Raw genomic sequence first — 20,490 nt, 5'->3', positions numbered from 1 at the left:
TAGGGGGTCAAGAGTTAGGAGAGAGCTTAGCGTCTTGTTTTAGGGGTTTAGAGCACCTTAAAGAGATGGAAAGATTTGGCTAGGTAGAGGGAAGTTAGCAACATCTAGCCATTCAATAAGTTGTACCTACTGTTCTCTTTCCTTTATGCATGCATGCATGCATGCTTACTTTCCTGTGTGCACAGTACAAATTAAAAACAAGTTAAATTTGAATTCTAGAGAGTTAGCTAGATCCACGTTTTGCCAAGTGACTCTTCCCACACACCACCATTATGTTTTAATGCTAAGAATTTGCTGAATGGTCAAGCCTCAATTTCCTTATCAGTAACATCATAAATAGTATTTCACCTGCAGGGTTGTTATGAGGGCTAAATAAATAAATGCGTGTTGAAAGGGCTAAGCATTGTGCCTGGCACAAAATAAAAACTATTAAGTAGTTCTCTCTTTTCTTATATGGAAATAAAAGAGGCTTGTGTAGTAAACCTAGAGCTGAGAGTGATGGTGGTGATGGTGATGATGATAGTAATGATTACTGCCTGTATTTATTGAGCCCATTTCTATGGGCCAGGCATTGTGCTAAGTGCTTTACATAATAATAACTCTAAATTTGAATAATAGCTCTGTGAAATGGATGCTTTTATCATTTATATTTTACAGATGAAAAAAATATAAGTCACAGAGAGATTAAGTAGCTTGTCCAAAGTCATGAAGCTCAGTGGTAGAGCTGGGATTTGAACTAGACAATCTGGTTCCACAATCTGCCTCCTATAGGGAGAACTAAAAAAAATTGGAGGTTTCTGAATGCCAGCAAAGGAGGTATAAAAATCTTGGGATATTAGGACTATTGTACTTCTGTTATCAGCATATTAGAAGTAATTTTGCCATAGCCTTATCACAGTCAATGAAAGTGCTACTCAATAGAGCTCATGTGGTGTGCATTTGAATAGTAAAGGTTAATTTGGTTAATCTCTTCTTACTCCCTAAGGGAAAGTGATTTCTTCTGTTGGTTGCAATAGGAGATTTTTTAAATTGAAAGATTCTGAAATATGCCTATTATTTTAGGTTCTGCACTTAAGAATGCTCTGTAAGTCTTTACACCCCTTGTAGGATTGACTAACCAATATTGTCCCTGCCCCCACCAGTGGAATGTTGCCCATGTTACTGCTTATGAGCGAAGCATTTTCCCTCATTGGTTTTATCAGACCTTATATTTCAGTCATCCACAACTATAGGACCAAATGGGATTTTGGAAGCACCTTTTCTTTCTGGCAGTAACCATTCCACTACTCATAGTAGCTTTCCCATTGATATTTCATGTCCACTTCCCTTTTTTCCTCTAAATATTTCAGATAAGAACTTGTTGCATCTGTTTTGGGGCTCATATTTGGACAGACTTAGAGAAACATTCTTTTTAAGTATGTGAAATTCTTCTCTGGAACTAATTGCTATATTTTTCTATTTTTGCTCTAATATTTCAGATCTGAAGACTACTATACTTAGTCCTTGAGGATAGAAATAACTGTTCAGTTACATCTGCTGATCCCCTGGAGAAGGAAATAGCAACCCACTCCAGTACTCTTGCCTAGAAAATTCCATGGATGGAGGAGCCTGGTGGGCTACAGTTCATGGGGTCGCAAAGAGTCGGACACGACTAAGCGACTTCACTTCTTCTTCTTATATCTACTGTGCATTGGGGATAGAGAAATAAGAAATTGTTCTGGCCCTCAACTTGTTCATAGTCTAGTGGAGAAGACAGCCTTGTAGATAACTATTTGCAGAAAGCACATATGCAGTAATTGATGTCTTTGCAGATTGCATGGGAGTTTGGTTAAATGTGGTTAGAGAGAGGCAAGAAAGTCTTTGTATAGTAGTTGATTCGTTAATGTCTTTAAGAATAAACAGATGTTTATCATATGGTTCAGGCAGAGAAAGAGCATCCCAGGCAGAGGATGTCAAATGCTGTGATTTGTTTAGATTGTTTGACAATCTAAACAGTTTCAGATTGTTTGACGTATGTTGAGCCAGTGGTGAGGCCCTGAAAAGGATGTCAGGAGCCAGGTCATATAACGCCTTTTATGCCATGCTAAAGAGCTTAAACGTCTATAGTTCCATATGTTGAAATAGTCTGATGTGGAACCCCCAACCTCATTCCAATCATGTAGAAATGCTCAATAAAAAATCTCCAATACAAGAATTACCCTGGCAGTACAGCAATTAAGACTCTTGCAGGGGCCCAGGTTTGATCCCTGGTTAGGAACTAAGATTGCGTGTGCCACATTGTGTGACCAAAAAAAAAACAAAACCAACAGCAAAAAAGTCTCCAGAACAGAGCTGAGCTTGAAAAGAAAAAAGAGAAACCCTCAGGTGCCAGGAAGAGAGAGGAAATTCAAATGCAGAGCTATAAGTGGGAGTTGAAGGTACAGGCATACCTTAGAGATATTTCAGGTTTGGTTCCAGACCACTGCAATAAAGCAAATTTTTTTTGTTTCCCAGTTAATATAAAAGTTATATTTGAACTATACTGTGTAATCTGTTAAGTGTACAATGACATTATGTCTAAAAACATGTACATACCTTAATTTAAAAATATTTTATTGCTAAAAAATGCTAACCATCGTCTGAGCCTTCAGTGAGTTGAAATCTTTTTGCTGGGTCTTGCCTTTTGGAGGGTCTTGCCTAGATGTTGCTGGCTATTGTCTGATGAGGATAGTGGTTGCTAAAGGTTATAGTGGCTGCGGCAGTTTCTTAAAACAGTGAAGTTTGCCATACCAATTGACCCTTCCTTTCCTGAATGATTTCTCTATAGTGTGCAATGCTGTTTGATAGCACTTTACTCACAGTAGAACTTTCAAAATTGAAGTCAATCCTACCAGACTCTGCTGCTGCTTTATCAGCTAAGTTTATGTAATACTTTATATCCTTCCTTGTCATTTCAACAGACTTCACAGCATCTTCACCAGGAGTAGATTCCATCTCAAGAAACTTTCTTTCCTTGTCCATAAGCAGTAACTCCTTATCAAAGTTTAATCATGGGATTGCAGCAATTCAGTCATATCCTCAACTTCACTCATAATTCTGGTTCTCTTGCACTTTCCACCACATTACCCCTCAAAGTCATCCATGAAGTTTGGAATCAACTTTATCCAAACTCCAGTTAATGCTAATATTTTGACTTAATCTCATGAATCATGAATATTCTTAATTGCATCTGGAATGATGAATTCTTTCCAGATGATTTTCAATTTACTTTGCCGCCAGAAAAATCACTATCTATGGTAGATATAACCTTAACGAAGTGTATCTCTAATGTATTTCTCTATGTATGTATCCTAGAAGTATATTTCTAGGTCTTGAAAGTCAAAATTAGTCCTTGCAACAGAATGGATGTTGTATTAGAAGGCATGAAAACAACATTAGTTTCATTGTACATCTCTGTCAGAGCTCTTGAGTGAACAGGTTCATTAGTCAATGAGTAGTGATATTTTGAAAGGAATCTTTTTTTCTGAGTATTACAGTCTTGACAGTGGGCCTAAACTATTCAGTAAATCATGCTGTAAACAAGTGTGCTGTCATCTAGGCTTTGTTACATTCATAGAGCCCAGGAAGAGTAATTTGCTTAATTAAGGACCCAAGGATTTTCACAATGACAAGTGAGCGTTGGCTTCTACTTTAAGTTGCCAGCTGCATTAGTCCCTAACAAGAGAGTCAACCAGTCCTTTGAAACTTTGAAGTCAGGCATTGACTTCTCCTCTCTAGCTATGCAAGTTCTAGATGTCTTCTTCTTCCAGTATGAGGCTATTCTATCTACATTGAAAATCTGTTGTTTAGTGTAGTCACCTTCATTAATTATCTTAGATAGATCCTCTGGATAGCTTGCTGCAGCTTCTACCTCAGCACTTGCTGCTTTACTTTGCACTTGTATGTTATGGAAGCTTCTTCCCCTAAACCTCATCAACCAACCTCTGCTAGCTTCCAACTTTTCTTCTGCAGTTTTCTCACCTCTCAGCCTTCATAGACTTGAAGAGCATTAGGGCCTTGCTCCAGATTAGGCTTTGGCTTATGGGAATGTTGTAGTTACTTTGATCTATGCAAACCACTAAAATGTTATCAGCATTAAGTCTGTTCTGCTTTCTTATCATTTGTGTGTTCACTGGAGTAGCACTTTTAATTTCCACCAGGAACTTTTCCTTTGCCTTTATGACTTGGTTAACTATTTGATGCAAAACACCTAGCTTTTGGCCTGTCTTGGTTTTCAACATACTTTCCTTACTAAGCTTAATCATTTCTAGCTTTTGATTTTAAATGAGAGTAAAGCTACTCTTCCTTTCACTTGAACACTTAGAGGCCATCGTAGGGCTGTCAATTAACCTAATTTCAATGTTGCTGTGTCTCAGGGAATAGGAAAGCCCAAGGAGCAGACAGAAATGGGGAAAAATGACTGGTTGGTGGAGCACTTAAAATATTTATCAGACAAGTTTGCTGTCTTATATGGGCATGGTTTATGGCACCCCCCAAAACAATTACAATAGTAACATCAAAGATCATTGATCACAGGTCATAACAAATATAATAATAATGGGAAAAGTTTGAAACATTGCAGGAATTACCAAAATATGACAGACACGAAGTGAGCATGTGTTGGAATAAATAGCATCTGTATGCTTGCTTGATGCAGGGTTGCCACAAACCTTCAATTTGTTTAAAAAAAAAAAAAAGCACTATCTGCAAAGTGCAATAAAGTGAAGTGCAAAAAGCAAGGTATGCTTCTATATAGTTTTATGGAAACCAGGCACAGAGTTTGGGGGCTGGATATTAGGGCCACTATGAGGATTGCAGATAAAGGAGCTGGAAGTCAACATAGGGCTACCATATTTTTGAAAAATGAGCTAGAAAAATTCCATCCACCAATCTAAGGAATCAGCATGAGGATTATATCATCTCAGGGTTTGGGTTCAAAAAAAGTTGACCCCATAATAAATTAGAACCTCATGCTTATGACTGTGTGTGTGTGTGTGTGTGTGTGTGTGTGTGTGTGTGTATGTATGTGTATGTGTGTATTTAACTTCATACTATCTACAAAGCTGAAAAATTAACATGAACACTGGTCCAGAACCAGGGAAATCCAAGGACCTTGGCAAAGGCAAAGGTGAAATTTCCATGTTAAGACTCTTCTAAACCTAGAGTACATAGGATTCCCTTGGAAAATATTAAAAATGTACTCATGGTCAAAACTTACAAAACTTATAGTAAAGTAAATTACCAGGAGGGAGAATGAACAGGTAGATTTAAGTAATAGAATTTCTACTCCAGGAAACATAGGTAACAGTCTGAAAGAGATCTTAAATGTGTTAAAAATATTCACAGAGATAAAGAAAGGAATAGAAATGGTAAGAATAGGATAGTATGGAAAAAATGGGCAGATTTAGAGGAAAAAAAAACAGAATTTGTCCAATGAAAAAGCATATTTGTTGACAAGCACATTGGACAGGTTAAAAGTAAAGTCATAGCTATGGAGAGAAATGCTGAATTGAAAGCTGAAAAAAGTGAAAGTATTAATCACTCAGTCCTATCTGACTCTTTGTGACCCCATGAACTGTAGCCCGCCAGACTCCCTGGCCATGAAATTCTACAGGCAAAAATACTGGAGTAGCCATTCTCTTTTCCAGGGGGTCTTCTCAACCCAGGGATTGAACCTGGGTCTCCTACATTGCGGGTAGATTCTTTACCATCTAAGCTACCAGAGAAGCCCAAATTGAAAGCTAGATCTGAGGAAATCACTGGAATGCATCCCAGAGAAATAGAAATGTGGCAGAAATGTAGACAGACTTGAAGGACAGGCAAGAGACCATGTGTATTTCTAATAGGAGTTTTCCATAATGTAGAGACTTGGTATAGATTTCATTGATTATCTTAAAAATTGTAGGGACAAACACTAAAATGATAGAAATAGAATGTATAACTTCTAAGCCTTGAAAGAAAAAACAAGATTAAAGAAAACTCAGGCTGTTAAATAAAAGATAAGAAGAAAAAAGGCAAAGAGAAAGTATGTCCAGTATATCAGTAATCATGATAAATGCAAATGGATTAAACATGCCTGTTAAAAGATAGAAATTTTCAGATTGGATAGGGAAGGAGGAGCAAAATAAAGCAGCCATAAGCTAGTAAATCATGACCCAGAAAAGTTGAAGGATAGAAGACATATGAATATATAATAGGCAGGAGTTCACTGAAGCAATGTTTATAATAGGAAAAATATGAGGGGGGAAAAAGTCCTAAATATGCATTAGGGGAATCGATTTTAATATTCTGAGATATTGTATATAAAAATAATGGAATAATATTCAATACTATCAAAATGGATCAACTGGGTTTATACGTATCAGTATGGGTAAGTCAAACTATACTGAGTGAGAAGTGCAAGTTGCATAATATGATATTTATATCTACTTCCTACTGAAAATATCCCTTACCTGGCTTCATTTATTTGTGTTTCATGCCATTTAGCACCAATGTTCTTTTATATTATAACAGGTCATGGAAAAGTACTCTGTGTCAATTTTGGTTAGGGCTCCTAAAGACTGAAAACAAAGTGTGCATGTATGCATTTTAAGTCGCTTCAGTCGTGTCTGACTCTTTACGACCCAATGGACTATAATCTACCAAGTTCCTGTGTCCATGGGATTCTCCAGGCAAGAACACTGGAGTGGATTGTCATGCCCTCCTCCAGGGGATCTTCCCTACCCAGGGAACCCGTGTCTCTTATGTCTCCTGCACTGACAGATGGGTTCTTTACTACTAGCGTCACCTGGGAAGCCTTGAGAACAAAACAATATGTATAAAATGGTGTTCCCAAAAGTTATTTAGACCATCTGTGCAGAACTTGTGAAGGCATCTTCACAGTATGTGAAGACCAGTTTTGGAATCCTATCTTAGGTAATAAAGAAAGTTGAAGGTAAAGAAAGAAAGGAATAAAAATTCCTTTGGATAAAATGGGACGGCTGTGGTATTTTCTTTCAGAGAACTTGACCTCAGTTCCTGGAGTTGGTAGACAGAGACCAGACCTGTGCCTGGGGAAGTCTAAAACCAGAGGGTTTTTACTGATGCCACTGAAAGGGAAGTGGTTGCATTCAGAAGGTGGTTATGCTCAGAGTTTTTCAGGGCAAAGATGTGGGCATAGCAGAGAAAATACTGGCTAACCTGGAGTTGAATTAAAGGGGCTTGGTTCACAAGGATCCTTAGAAGGGTAATGAAACCCCTACAGAGAATGTATGAAGCTGGTTGCCAGAAACTGGAGACTTAGGGTAGACCTCTATGTGGCTGGCTGGAAAAGACCTTCCCAGTGCTGTGGGAGTACTACAGGTGAGATCTCAACCATGGGAGCTCTCCATGGAACCACAAAAGCAACTCATGAGAGAGAGTCAGCTTTTGACTATCTGCCAAGTCTAGAGAGCACTGAAACCTGGTGAGCATAGCATCACAACCAAAAGTAAGGCTTTTCCTGACTGTTACTGTTCCTCCTTTTCCCAATTTCAAACCTGGAAGGATCAGAGACCAAAGCAAGCAAACAGCTAGGGAAGGAGGAGAAGCAAAGACGGGGAGATGGAGAAGTCCCCAGACATCCCCTTCTCCCAGCACAGGCGGCTGGGCTAGACCCTGCCCGGGGAGGTAACTGAGACCTTGAGACCCAGGGAGGTAATTGAATTACCACATGCATGTAGAAAAGTAGACAAATCCAGAGTGTACATCTTAAAAGATTTTCACAGAACACATTTGTGTTGCCAGTATCCAGATCAAGAAACAGGACATGTACCAGAAGCCTGTGTGCCCCTTCCCAGATAAAAGCAACTTTATTTTTTGTCTCCCAGTTTATTTTTAAAAATTATTAGCAGAAATAATTTTAAGTGCAACATAGTACAAAGACATTCCTCATCCCTTTCACCTGGATTCCTTAATTGTTAATATTTTACACTTAACGGAAAGATTCGTGTCAGCTTTAAGATGGTTGTTCTTCCTAGAAATGGAAGGAAGAGATTAAAGGGTGAAGGGTGTAAGGAGACTTGAACTTTACAGTGTTTTATTGTTTTATGTGAAATGGCAAAATGTAACTCATTATAAGTGGTGAGTTACTCTAATTTTTTGTGTTTGAAGTTTTAAAAAATTCTTCATACAAGAGAAGATTTGAGTTTTACCATCTAGGACGTAGGGAGCTGTTGAAGTGTGCTTTTTCTTGTTGAAATAGCTATGCCTTTATGACTTCTCCGCTCTCTGTCCTCTGCTATGGATTAAGACACTTAAGTGAGCTATAGGGTTGGTTCACCTCAGCATCGTTTTTCTTTTCTTCTCCTCCTTTTCGCCTCTCAGTACTAAGTGCCCAGTGGTGTCAGACATGGTAAGATTAAAACTTGCACTTTTCCTAATAGATGTAACTCTCTTCCTGATTTGCAGTAAGCAGGGGCTGCTTTTAAGCAATTACCCATCATTTGGGGCCATCATACATACTGTGCTTTGGTTCAGGTCATAATCAATAATTCATATGTCAGTAGGAGCCCCATTAGTTCAGGTGAAGGCAGATGTCTTTCTAATCAAAATGTTCCATTTTCCAAATGACTTTTCTTTTTCCCAGAGAGTTGTGGTTATAGAAGACATAAAAAGATGGAAAACTATGTTGGAGCTTCCTGATCAAAGCAAAGAGAATCTAGTTGAAGTCTTACGAGAATTAAAGAAGAAAATACCTTCCAGAGACGTGTTAAAGTCAACAAAGATAGGTATGTTCCTTCTGAATTTTATGAGAAGTGCTTCCATTTTATCTTTCTTTCCTCCCTCTCGCAAACATTGTTATCTATCATATCAGTACTTCTCAAACTATCTGTGGTGAGAGACCATGGTTTAAAAAATTCTCCATTGATTGTAGACTAATACTTTTATAGTATAATAAAAATTATCAGGTAAATGAAATTAAAATATGCGAAGTGCAAGCCCTATTTTTTTTAAAAATTAGATTCAACAAATGTGGAAGTACTTTGTCAGACTACTATAAAAGTTTCTAAATGCTTACTTCAGTTTCTGTACTTTTTGCATGATCTGTGGGTAATGTTTTGAGTGTGCTTGATGCTGGGTGTGCAGAAATGAAGAAGACATGATTATGACCTCAAGGAGTTTAGGGTTTGGTGGAGAAACCAGCAAGTAGACAAATGTAAGTAGTAAAATAGTTTAGATTAAAAGTAAAAACATATGAATAATGTCTGTGGTACCATTCTGATCTGTGCAAGGTGTGTGCTGGCACAGAGAACAGAGTAGTCTTACATCTGGGGAATTCAGAAAAAACTCCATAGAAGTGGCAACAGGTCACTTAAACCTTGACTTTTCTGTCTTGAGTAGAAGTAACTTCCAAAGCATGGTTTGTAAAAGCAAAATGATAGCAACTTTTGCTGCTACATCACTTATTACAGCATTGGAGTTATCTTAAGAGGTAAGTCAGGAACTACGTCGAATTACCATTTTAGTACAGTACACAACTGTGAATAATATGCGAGGGAGGGCCAACATGTGTTCCTCAAGCTGCTCCCAAGTCCCCAGGGAGTCCAGGGTAGTCATTCACAGCTGTTGTTCTTGCCCTCACCCGTGCAGCCATTGCCTTCTCTGCCTCCCCTTGACCTCTTGTTCATGAGAAGCAGGAGAAAGAGTGGCTTCAGACTGGCGCTAACAGCTGGCAAGAGCTGTGTGAAATCCCCCAGAGGTTCCCCCAAGAGTCTTGAGAGTTGCACCCCTGTAATATAAACCAGAATCTGAGAAAATTAGATGCTTAAAGAACATAAAACCCTATCATTATAGCCAAGGAGATTCTCCCATCTGCTGCTGGATTTTCTCTTTATAGGTTGTGGTCACTAGAGGGCAATAAGACCATTCATATGAACAGATAAGGTATTTCCACCAGTAGAGGGTACTAGTGGTTAATATTTTATGACATGTTCATGTACCTATGTGTATATATATATGTTCATATTTAGGCACACCACAAATACACTTACAATCAGATCTTAAATGTCAACATAATAGACTGGAATTATCCTATAAATACAGAACAGATGACAGTTTTAAAAATCATTTCTATTTGTCCTTTGAGTACAGTTGCAAGTATGCTAAGTGCAGTTACGAGTATGCTTTCAAGAATGGGCGTGTCTGATGTTCAGAGATTTCAATTCAAGGATCATAATGAAACCACAACAAGGGGATATGACTTAGGAGGACCTGGAAACCATCCAACATTTGAGTCTTGACCTTATCCCAAGCCTTGCCTAAACCTGAGGTTGTGTGGATTATAAGGGTTACGTTAGTTGCTAGCCTGAAGATTCATTTGTATCATTGCCTGAGAATGTTTACATTCTTCCACCTTTAGAGTCCTTCCTGTCCCTGTCCCATGAGATTTCTGTGAGTGCTCTGATGATGGGAAGTTAGCCCAAGGAGCACATGTGTTGAGAGTAAAGAAGGTGTTAAAGAATGTGTCAGGCAGGGTTGTGTCATGTGAGCTGTCCAGAGAGAACATGGTGCATGCAGAGACTAAGAGAAGTCTGGTATACTTGAAATGTAATCAGTTAGAGAGTCTAGATCAGATGGAAAAGGCTCTCTGTAAATCATCTGAAACTGTTTGGTCTTAGGCATGGGTTTGGATTTATGGCAGTTTGGCCCCCTGGGCCTCTCATAGCATCCTATGACAGAGCTAGCCAGCCCTAAACCATTGCCTGGCCTCTGTCTGTAGGCTGCAGGCACTGAAGTGGGTTGCACAGTGGGGGGGAAGAAAAACTGTTTAGTCTTAGCATGCGTATTAGTTACCTCTCCCTGTGTACAAATTACCCCCAAGTTTAGCAGCTTAAGTATTTGTTATCTCACACAGGTTTTCTGAGGGTCAAGAATATGGCAGCTGTTTGAGTGTTTCTGACTCATGGTCTCTTAAGAAGTTACAATCAAGCTGTTGGCTGGGGCTGTCTGTAGTCATCTGAAAGCTTGAGCAGGGCTTGGAGATCTGCTCCTAATGGCTGACTTAGCATGGGAGACAGCTTCGCATGGGTTATGAATGCCAGGAGGTGAGGATCAGTGGGGCTGCCTTGTCGGCTGGCTATCACAGCCTGTGTTTCTTTAAATTTCACCTAGATATAGTCTTCTTCCTGGACCTGCAGACTTATGTTCATTTGTAGAAGTTTTATGGTGGTTATCTCTTCAAAAGCACCTCCTTTTTATTGTCTATTTCTTCATTCTGGGATTCTACAATTAGAAATAGGTTAGATCTTTAATTTTCCATATTCTTTAGCTCATATGTCTACTTGTTTCTCATAAAATTCTGGGCAATTTCTTCAGAGATATGTCTTCCAAGTCACTAATTCTCCTTTCATTTGACTCTGATTTGCTGTCTCACCCATTCATTGAGTTCTTTCTTTCTGAAACCATTTTTTTATTTTTGCAAGCTTTCTTTCCTCCCAAAATCTGTTTCTTTTAAATGTTACTTGTACATACTTGTGATTGTGCCTTTTATTTCTGCAAACATACAGTGTATAGTTCTTCTGTAGTCATCCAACTATTCTAATATTTGTTGTCCTTAGGGTTTAACTCTATTGTTTATTGTTTCTGTTGACTCTCCTGGTGTTTGCCTTTCCCTGTGCTTGTTGATTTTTCTTTTTTTTTTCAGCTGTGCTATGAGTCTTGTAGGATCTTAGTTCCCCAGCCAGGGGTTGAGCATAGGCCCTCAGCAATGAAAGCACAGAGGCCTAACCATTGAACTGCCAGAGAATTCCTTGCTTGTTGATTTTTAATTGTGAGCTTATTGTTTTCTTTCATTCTGTGGGAATTCTGTGGGGCTAAATTGGAAACATTTCTCTGTAGAGGGGATTGGCTTCTTTTTTTGTTTGTGCCAGTAGTCAAGGACCACTTCTGGCCTGAAATGCTTTAGCACACCACTCAAGGATCAAGCACTCCCAGCTCAGAATCAGAGTCCCAGCATTAGCTCTCTCATTTCACCACTGACCCAAAGCAAAGTATTTCAGTAGTGTTGCTATTAGCAGCAGCCCTTAGGATAACCCTATGCCTTTAGCCTCCACTTATTTTTTTTGAGATGATTTTTATCCAGAATCAAATTCTATTGCAGTGAAAGTGTAGCTTTAGTCCACTATAAAGCCTCAGATCCTAAAGATAATAAGTGGTTGTTATCAGAAGATTTTTGAATTCTTATTTGCAGTTTAGAAATACTGTCTCTGCATAGGGGAAGAGTGTTTGAGAAAAGCAAACTTGGAAGCAGGAAGCCCAGTTAGGAAGCTACTAAAACATCTAGATGAGAAATTAGGGTGGCCTGGAAGGGGCTGTCATCACGAGGATGGAGAAATGTGGTTGGAATCAAGAGACATAAATGCATTAAAATCCAGCGAACCTAGAAGTTGATTGGATGTTGGGGAATGAAGAGAAAAGAGTGAAGGCTGAGGCCCAGATTTCTGATACAGACAGATAGGTGTATGGCAGCACTGCTCATTAGGATAGGAAACAGCATGTTTGGAGGTGGGGGAATGGTAAGTTCAGTTTTGGACTCACTGTGTTTGACATATTGTGGGACATCCAAGAGGAAATATCCAACAGAATGTTGGATATATAAGGCTAGAGCTAAGGAGGGACTATAAATATATACTTGAGAGTCACCATCAGCATGTAGTGAGAAAGCAAGGCAATTGCCCAGGAAGAGTATGTAGGAAAAGCAAAGAGCCAAATCCCAAATCCTGAAGCACACCAGCAGGCAAGAGGCTTGTGGGAGATGGGGAAGGTGTGACCAGGGAAACAGGAGAGAATGTTGCTGTGGAATGAGAAAGAGTGCTTCTGAGACGGGATTCGTCAGCACTGTCCATCGTTGTCAAAAGGCCAAAGAAACTAATTCTAAAATTGCATGTTGGCTTTTGCAAAGTAAGGTCATTAATGATTTTGCTAAGGACAGTTTCTTTTTTTTTTTTTCATTAAAAATTTTTATTATTGTATATTACCAGCATAACAGGACAGTTTCAAAGGCATGGTTAAGGGCAGAAGCTTGAGTGAAGAGGAGGTAAGGAAATGAACTGTGAAAATAGACAACTCTTTCAAGAAGTTTGGTATTGAAAGAGAGAGGTGGCAATATCAGAAAGGAATGTGGGATTGAAAAAAGTTCTAATTTTAAAAATAGAAAAATCAACCTGTTGAGCAACAGGTTCGTAGGGAGGCCTTAATCAGGGAGAATGGACCAGACTTTGCAGGAATTGACTGTGGAAATGAGAATGCCAAGGTGCCTCTCATAGCCTCTTTACTGGCACTTGCTTTCTGCCTTCACATACACTTAAATCTTCTCCTTTAATTGTCTGCCATCTTTTCCAGATACCTTGTTTCTCTTCTGCTTTATATAGTTAGATTCCTTTAAATATGATTAATAATCGTAACTCCCATTTCTGGCTTTTCCACTCTTTCATTCCGTGCTGGCTTCACCCATAACCACTATTCTTCTCTCTTGGGACACAAGTGATTTCATTCTATCCAAATCCAATAGTCTTGTCTCAGTTCTCATCTTCCCAGAACCATGAATTTGAGACCATTGATTACTTTTTTCTGTTAACATAAATGACACTGAACTTGTTGCTAATTCTTTATCTATTTTATAAATGTTTATTTCCTTGAAGTCCTTATCTGAGTTTGTAATTGCTTATTTAATTATTTACTTTGTTGTTTTTTTATTTTCAGTAACTCTGTGCCAGCAGGACCATGCTGTATATTTTATTCACCAGTGTGTTTTAAGCATTAATGTGGCATATGCTCAGGATACATTCATCAAATGAATGAAAATGACAAAGTCAAACAAGGTTTTCTCCATGGTATTTGTAGCTTTCTGTATTCCTGTTTCTTGCCTTTCTCTGTTTCTTCCATCTTTGTTCCCTGTCCTCTCAGAGGGGACTGTTCCATAAAGCTCAGAGACCTCAGTCTTTGGCTCTGCTTTAGAGCACTTAGCCAGAGAGGCTGTTCACTTCTTCAGCTTAACTGAGGCCTTAATTCAGACAGCTCCTGGATATGCATCTCCTGTCCTGATCCATTTCTGAATCTTAGATTTTTAGAATTACTGTTCCAGTTTACATTACTACCATTTACAATAGCATCTTGTTTTCGTTTGCTGTATAGAGTGGATTGTTTTCTATTGGCTTATTGTCATTCTGTCCCTTTTGTGTGAATTTTTGTGTTTTGTGTCTGTTGAGATCTTATAGTTTTTGTTATCTGTATTTGAACTTTATAAATGTCAATGTCATAAACGTCTAAATCCATTTAGCTACTTCAATTTATAAACAAGGAAATTCAGACTCAGACAGATGAAGTGACTTATCCAGGGCCACATCGTGGGTTAGCACCGGCGATGTAATGAGAACCCAGGTCTCTTGGGGCAGTGTTCTTTCTTGGTTAGCAGACTGCCATTGTGCCCTGAATCCCAGCCATATGTGCCTTTATTTTATTGGACTGTCTCTATGGGTTCTGCCATCTGCTCAAGCTCACCTCTTTTAAATCAGAATTTAGTGCCTTTTCTTGTGTACATCATATGGGAGTTTTCTCCTAGTATTTTCATTTTAGTCAGTGTTTGCTCTGACAAACTCTCTAGGAGCAAATGTCCAATAAGCAGTTGGAGATGGAGAACTGAAACTCAGATGAGAGATATTTAGACTAAAAATCTGTATTTGGAACACATTTGCCTGGAGGCATTTGCTTAAAATCATTTAAGTGGATGAATTCTTTGAGTGAAAGAAAAGATTAAGGGCTGAAGGATTGAAACAAAAATATCCATGGAAGGAAAATGGAAAGAGGAAGAGGAGCTGCTGAAGAAGCGGATGGAGTGTAATTAGAGGAAGAGAACCAGGGCCATGCAGTGACACGTGGACTAAGGAGGAGAGTGTTTTAAGAGACAAGGAAAGTGAGTGGCCTCACTGTTCTCCAGTGGTCTTTGGAAGTTGAGGGCTCACTGGGCAAAAGCCTTTGGAGCTACCTCTTAATGGGGCCTCTGTGACTGGAATACCTTTTTTTAAAGGAAACCACTGGGCAGGAGGTGGCAAGTAAATGGCTGACAAGGCGGTGTAGTGAGGCCTCGCACCCTGCCTGGGAGGCAAGCATGCGCTACTTCTGCAGTACTGTGGATATAAGTAATCTGGGAAAGGTTTTAGGTCAATCATATTGATCTGATTTTCATTTATAATTGATTAACAACAAAAAAAACCCTATACTTACAAAATGCCTTCCGCTCTATGACTTCCCTGGAGGAGGAAATGGCAACCCACTCCAGTATTCTTGCCTGGAGAATCCCATGGACAGAGGAGCCTGGCAAGCTACAGTCCATGGGGTCACAGAGTTGGACACAACTGACTGACTAACACACTATGACTTCATTTGATCCATATTAACAATTCTGTAGGATAAATATTATTATTTTCTCATTTTACAAATGAGAATACTGAGGCTTAGAGAGTTTGAAGTAACTTGCCTCAGTTCAGGAAACAAAATAAGCTACAAAGCTAAGAGGGACTTAGGCCATGTCTTGCCACCTCCTGAAACCCAAAGATGTACCTTGGCAAGCCTGTACTGGGCCTTTAAGGCCCAGATGAAACATAATCTTCTTTGTGAAGCAAAAGTGTTTGTTGAATGAATAAATGAGTTAGTGAGTGAATGAATGACTGGGTATGTGATTTGACTTGCCCAAGTTCACAGGGTAACTTGGTGGAAAGGTACTTTCCAATGGCCTTCCATTCTCAGGTTGTTCTGTAGGTTCACATTGCTTTAGCAATCCCAAACTACCGAGAAGCTCCTGTATTCATTATCTATGAACAGTGCCATAACAAACTGCCGGAAAATTGTTGTTGCTATTGTTGTTCAGTTGCCAAGTCGTGTCCAACTCTTTGTGAACTATGAACTGTAGCACGCCAGGCTTCCGTATCCTTCACTATCTCCCAGAGTCTGCTCAAACTCAAGTCCATTGTGTCGATGATGCCATCCAACCATCTCATCCTCTGTCACCCCCTTTCTCCTCCTGCCCTCAACCTTTCCCAGCCTCAGAGTCTTTTCCAGTGAGTCAGCTGCTAGCATCCGGTGGCCAAAGTATTGGAGCTTCAGCTTCAGCATCAGTCCTTCGAGTGAATATTCAGGGCTGATTTTCTTTAGGATTGAGTAGTTTGATCTTGCTGTCCGAGGGACTCTCAGGAGTCTTTGCCAGCACCACTATTCCAAAGCCAGAAAATTAATGATTTAAACAACAGATTTATTATCTTGCATTTCTGAATGTTAGCCCTTCAGTACAGGTCTCAGCTAAAATCACGGTGTCAGTAGGGCTGCATTCCTCCTGGAGACTCTAGGGGAGAACTGGTTTCATTGCCTTTTCCAGTTTCTAGAAGCCACCTGCTTTCTGTGGCTTGTGATTCCATTCCTCCATCTCCAAAGCTGGCAATGGTGGGTTGGATTTTTCTCACACCTCATCTCTCTGACCCACTCTTCTTCTCTTCTGACTTTAAGGACTTATGTGATTAGATTGGGCCCACCTACATAATCCAGACTCATCTCATTTTGGGGTCCTTAACTTTAATCACGCCTTTTTCCATGTAAGGCAGCATATTCACAGGTTCTGAGGTTTAGGGCATGGATATCTTTGGAACATTATTTTGCCTATCACAGTGCTCAATGACACTGTGCTCTTTCAGCTTCTCTGCTCTTGTTCACTCCACTGCTTGTCAAGACTTAGGACAAGAAGTGCCTCTTGCATGGTATTCCCTGGCCCATTTGCCAGCCAGATTGACTTCTTTGTCCTTTTGGCTCTCTTTTGGGTTCCCCTTTCAATACTGTCTTAGAACCTGTGACACTTTGGTGCATTTGTTTTTGTTTAGATGTCTTCTCTGTGCTTAGACCTCTGTGGGGCTCCTTGAATAAAGAACTATGTCTTGTTCAACATTCTATCGCAAGGTCTAGCACAGGGCCTGGTACTTACTAAGTATTTGATAATGTTTGTTAAATGAGCAAAAGACCACTTCCTGCAGGGAATTTGTCTTAACAATGTGCCGGGATGCAGAAACCCCATACTCTTCAACCCAGGGGACTTGACCTAGATCATAAGACCAGCCAGTGGCACTGCTTGCTTTAAAGCATAAACTTCATGGAGCAAATAATGACTTTTTGCAGATCATTAACTTCCTTGATGTAGCTACTGACCAACTTGTGACCTTGGGGAAAGGTCATGGAGCCTCATTTTTTCATCTGAATCAGGAGGAGGTAGGGCTGTGTGATCACTGGAGGCAACAGTATGGGTTTAATACTTGAGCTCTGGAGCCAGGCTGCCGACGTTTGAAACTTGGCCTTGCTGCTTGTTTGCTGTGAGCTGTGCAAGCTCCTCAACCTCCTAGTTCCTCAGGTTCTCTACCTGTCAAACGGCATCATCATAGCACCTGCCTCATAGGGTTGTTCTGAGAATTCATTGACTTAAAGTGTTCAGTGCAGTGGCTGACTGTCATTATTCTTATCACGAAATTCACTTTCTGATCTAAAGTTTCATTTTGCCTTGTTTTTCATAGAAGGCGGTTCCGTAGACCTCCCTCTTCTCTTTTCCCGCCCCAGACTGAATGCCTTCCCTGCGGTCATCTTGCCTCCGTCACCCTCTTGCTGGCAAGTCTTGCATCCCCCATTCTCCTTATAGCCCTGCCCTGCTTGGCGTGTTTCCCTGGTGTTGGGAGAGCCGTCTGACCAGTCTGGGTGGGCTGCTGTGGGGGACACTGTGGAGTATACTGCCCCCTGTGGGCCAGGAGCAGTGATCACTTGTCCTGGCCTGAGAGCCCAAGTCTTCTGCCATTTGGCCATCTCTCAGGACCTGTGCTCTTCTGATTTGGGAATATCAAAGAGGTGAACAACATTATCTCAACGGAGCTTTATTGAACACTCCCTGTATGCCGGTCCCTAATGACAGAGGAGGACAGGGTGTTGGGCTAAGTGTGCAGACTCTAGGGCCAGGCGGCTGTGCTCAGATTCTGGCGTCCACGCTTACTAGCTGTGAGGCCAGGGCAGGTTGCTTTGCTGAGCTTCAGTTTCTCACTTGTAAAAAGAGATATAACAATAGTATTTAATTCATTCTTTAGTTATTAAAAGATGAGATAATTCCTATAAAATTTGGAGTAGTAAGCAGAAAGCATTCTTAGCAGTGGGTAGGAATTAGAACCTTTTCATTCAGTACTTTACAGTATAGTTCCATTATTTTGTTTGCAATTGTGTGATTTTCCCAATCAGCTGCATCCATATTCAGATGTTACTACAAAGCCAATTTGAAAGCCAAATGTAAACTTTTTTTTAATATAACTGATTCAGTTCAGCAAACATTTCTTGATTGATTTGTGGTAGGCACTGTGCTGGGAGCTGGGAATGTATTTTGGAGTAAGGAGTCAGGTGTGGGGTTTTGCCCCCAAGATGTTTACATCAAGCTTAGAGGGAAAAATGAGCATTTAACCTTTCTAGGCAGAGGAAACTGTGAACTACGGTACAGAAATGTCAGAAGGCCAGACAGCCTGACCCCAAACAAGGGCATGCAAACTGTTCTCTATGACTAGAACTTTGTACCTGGGTGGCAGGGTGTAGGAAGGTTGAGACTGAGGGGAGGGAGGAAAGAGAGAGACATAGCAAGAGATATGGCCAAAGAGGTTCCAGGTCATTGAGGGCTTGAATCTATACTGAGAAATTAATTTGAAGACAGAGGAGAAAACCATTGAAGGGCTTCCAGTAAGGGAATGATGTGATCAAATTGTGTTTTTAACAGGTTAATTTAACTTTAATGTGGAGGATGAATTGGAGAAAGCCAGTCTGGGGACAAAAATTGGTTAGTAAGTCGTTGCAGTAAACCGGTGAAGAGGTGATGGGGACCTGAATTAGGGCAGCAGTGAGACTAAAGCGGGAAGTGAAAAAAAGGAAAAGTTATAGGAAATGTTAAGGAGATAAAATAATGGGTGAGTAGCACTGCCATGGAATACAGGAGGAGAGACTGAGGGGGAAGTGATGAGTTCCACTTTCCATTTTAGAAATGTTGAGCTAGAGGTGGTTTGCAAAATAAGCAAATGGAGCTGTCCAGCAGGGGCTGGATACATGGGCCTTGAGCTCAGTGAGAGCCTTTGGAAGTCATCTGCTTGCAGATGGTAGTTGGGCCCCAGGAGTGGGTAAGATTACTCAGGAAAAACAGTTGAAGAAAGAAGAGAAGAGGCCAAGGACAATGCCCCAGCTAGGCTGCACTGATAATTAAAGGTTTGGCAAGGCACATACCAGCAGAATAGATGGAGAAGGAAGAGGAGAACCATTAACAGGTGGTACCTCAAAAAGCAGTGGAAGAGACTATTTCAGAAGGAAGAAGGCAGCAGTGTCAGATGCCACAGAGTGATAAAGTAACATCACGATAAAAAGGTCCAGTGAACAAGTAGAAGCACTCTTTTTGAGGGACTTCTACGTCTTCATTTCTCATGGAGAAAGCTGAATCAACAGTGCCTTTTTTGGGAAGAGAAAAGGATAAGGTGGGGAACATATGAAAGGAAAGATCTCTATTCCAAAGAAGCTCAAATGCACCTGTAGTATAGCATTTACCATGCTTTTTTAGGATTCCTTACAGGTTGAGCCAGCCCATGAGATTGTGAGCTGAACTGCATAGATACACACAGTCCCACTACTCAGAAGAGACCCTTGTAAATAATTTCATTATAAATATTTTTAGACTCTTTCTCTGCATGTGAGCAAATATATGTATTTGTGTGTGTGTATACAAATGTCATTTTAAAAATAAATATTGACTTATACTATGCAGGCTCTTCTGAGAACCTGAATAATCATTTTTCCATGTTACTACATATAGAGCTATTGCAGTCTTTAGTGGCTGCAATGTATTCACTGTTCAGTCACTCAGTCATGTCTGACTCTTGGCGACCCCATGGACTGCAGCACTCCAGGCTTACCTGTCGATCACCATCTCCTGGAGCTTGCTCAAACGCATGTTCATTGAGTCGATGATGCCATCCAACCATCTTGTTCTCTGTCGTCCCCTTCTCCTCCTGCCTTCAGTCTTTCCCAGCATCAGGGTCTTTTTTTTTTACTGAGCCAGCTCTTCCCAACAGGTGGCCAAAGTATTGGAGCTTCAGCATCAGTCCTTCCAAAGAATATTCAGGATTGATTTCCTTTAGGATTAACTGATTTAATCTCTTTGCAGTCCAGGAGACTCAAAAGTCTTCTCCAACACAACAGTTCAAAAGCATCAATTCTTTGGCACTCAGCCTTCTTTATGGTCTAACTCTTACATCCATACATGACTACTGGAAAAACCATAGCTTTGAGTATACGGACCTTTGTTGACAAAGTAATGCCTCTGCTTTTTAATATGCTGTCAAGGTTTGTCATAGCTTTTCTTTCAAGGAGCAAGCGTCTTTTAATTTCATGGCTGCAGTTACCCTCTGCAGTGAT

General features: G+C 40.2%; 1 protein-coding gene and 1 non-coding gene across 9 annotated transcripts in view; both read left to right on the top strand.

The window, feature by feature from the left end:
- TCEANC2 (transcription elongation factor A N-terminal and central domain containing 2) overlaps positions 1–20,490 on the top strand; it is a 43,476-nt gene that overhangs the window by 8,577 nt on the left and 14,409 nt on the right. For all 8 annotated transcript variants that reach the window (XM_065912557.1, XM_065912524.1, XM_065912512.1 and 5 more), the window contains exon 3: positions 8,624–8,765. In XM_065912557.1, the coding sequence (XP_065768629.1) occupies positions 8,624–8,765 (142 nt within the window). The remainder of the gene's footprint in view (positions 1–8,623; positions 8,766–20,490) is intronic.
- On the top strand, positions 10,656–10,786 carry LOC136156435 (small nucleolar RNA SNORA42/SNORA80 family). Its single transcript, XR_010660989.1, has one exon. It is a non-coding gene; the product is annotated as a small nucleolar RNA SNORA42/SNORA80 family (small nucleolar RNA).

Source organism: Muntiacus reevesi, chromosome 1 (genome assembly GCF_963930625.1).
Source record: "Muntiacus reevesi chromosome 1, mMunRee1.1, whole genome shotgun sequence".
NCBI lineage: Eukaryota > Metazoa > Chordata > Mammalia > Artiodactyla > Cervidae > Muntiacus > Muntiacus reevesi.
The sequence above is the reverse complement of the archived record's forward strand: the minus strand, read 5'-3'. Positions and strand labels throughout refer to the sequence as shown.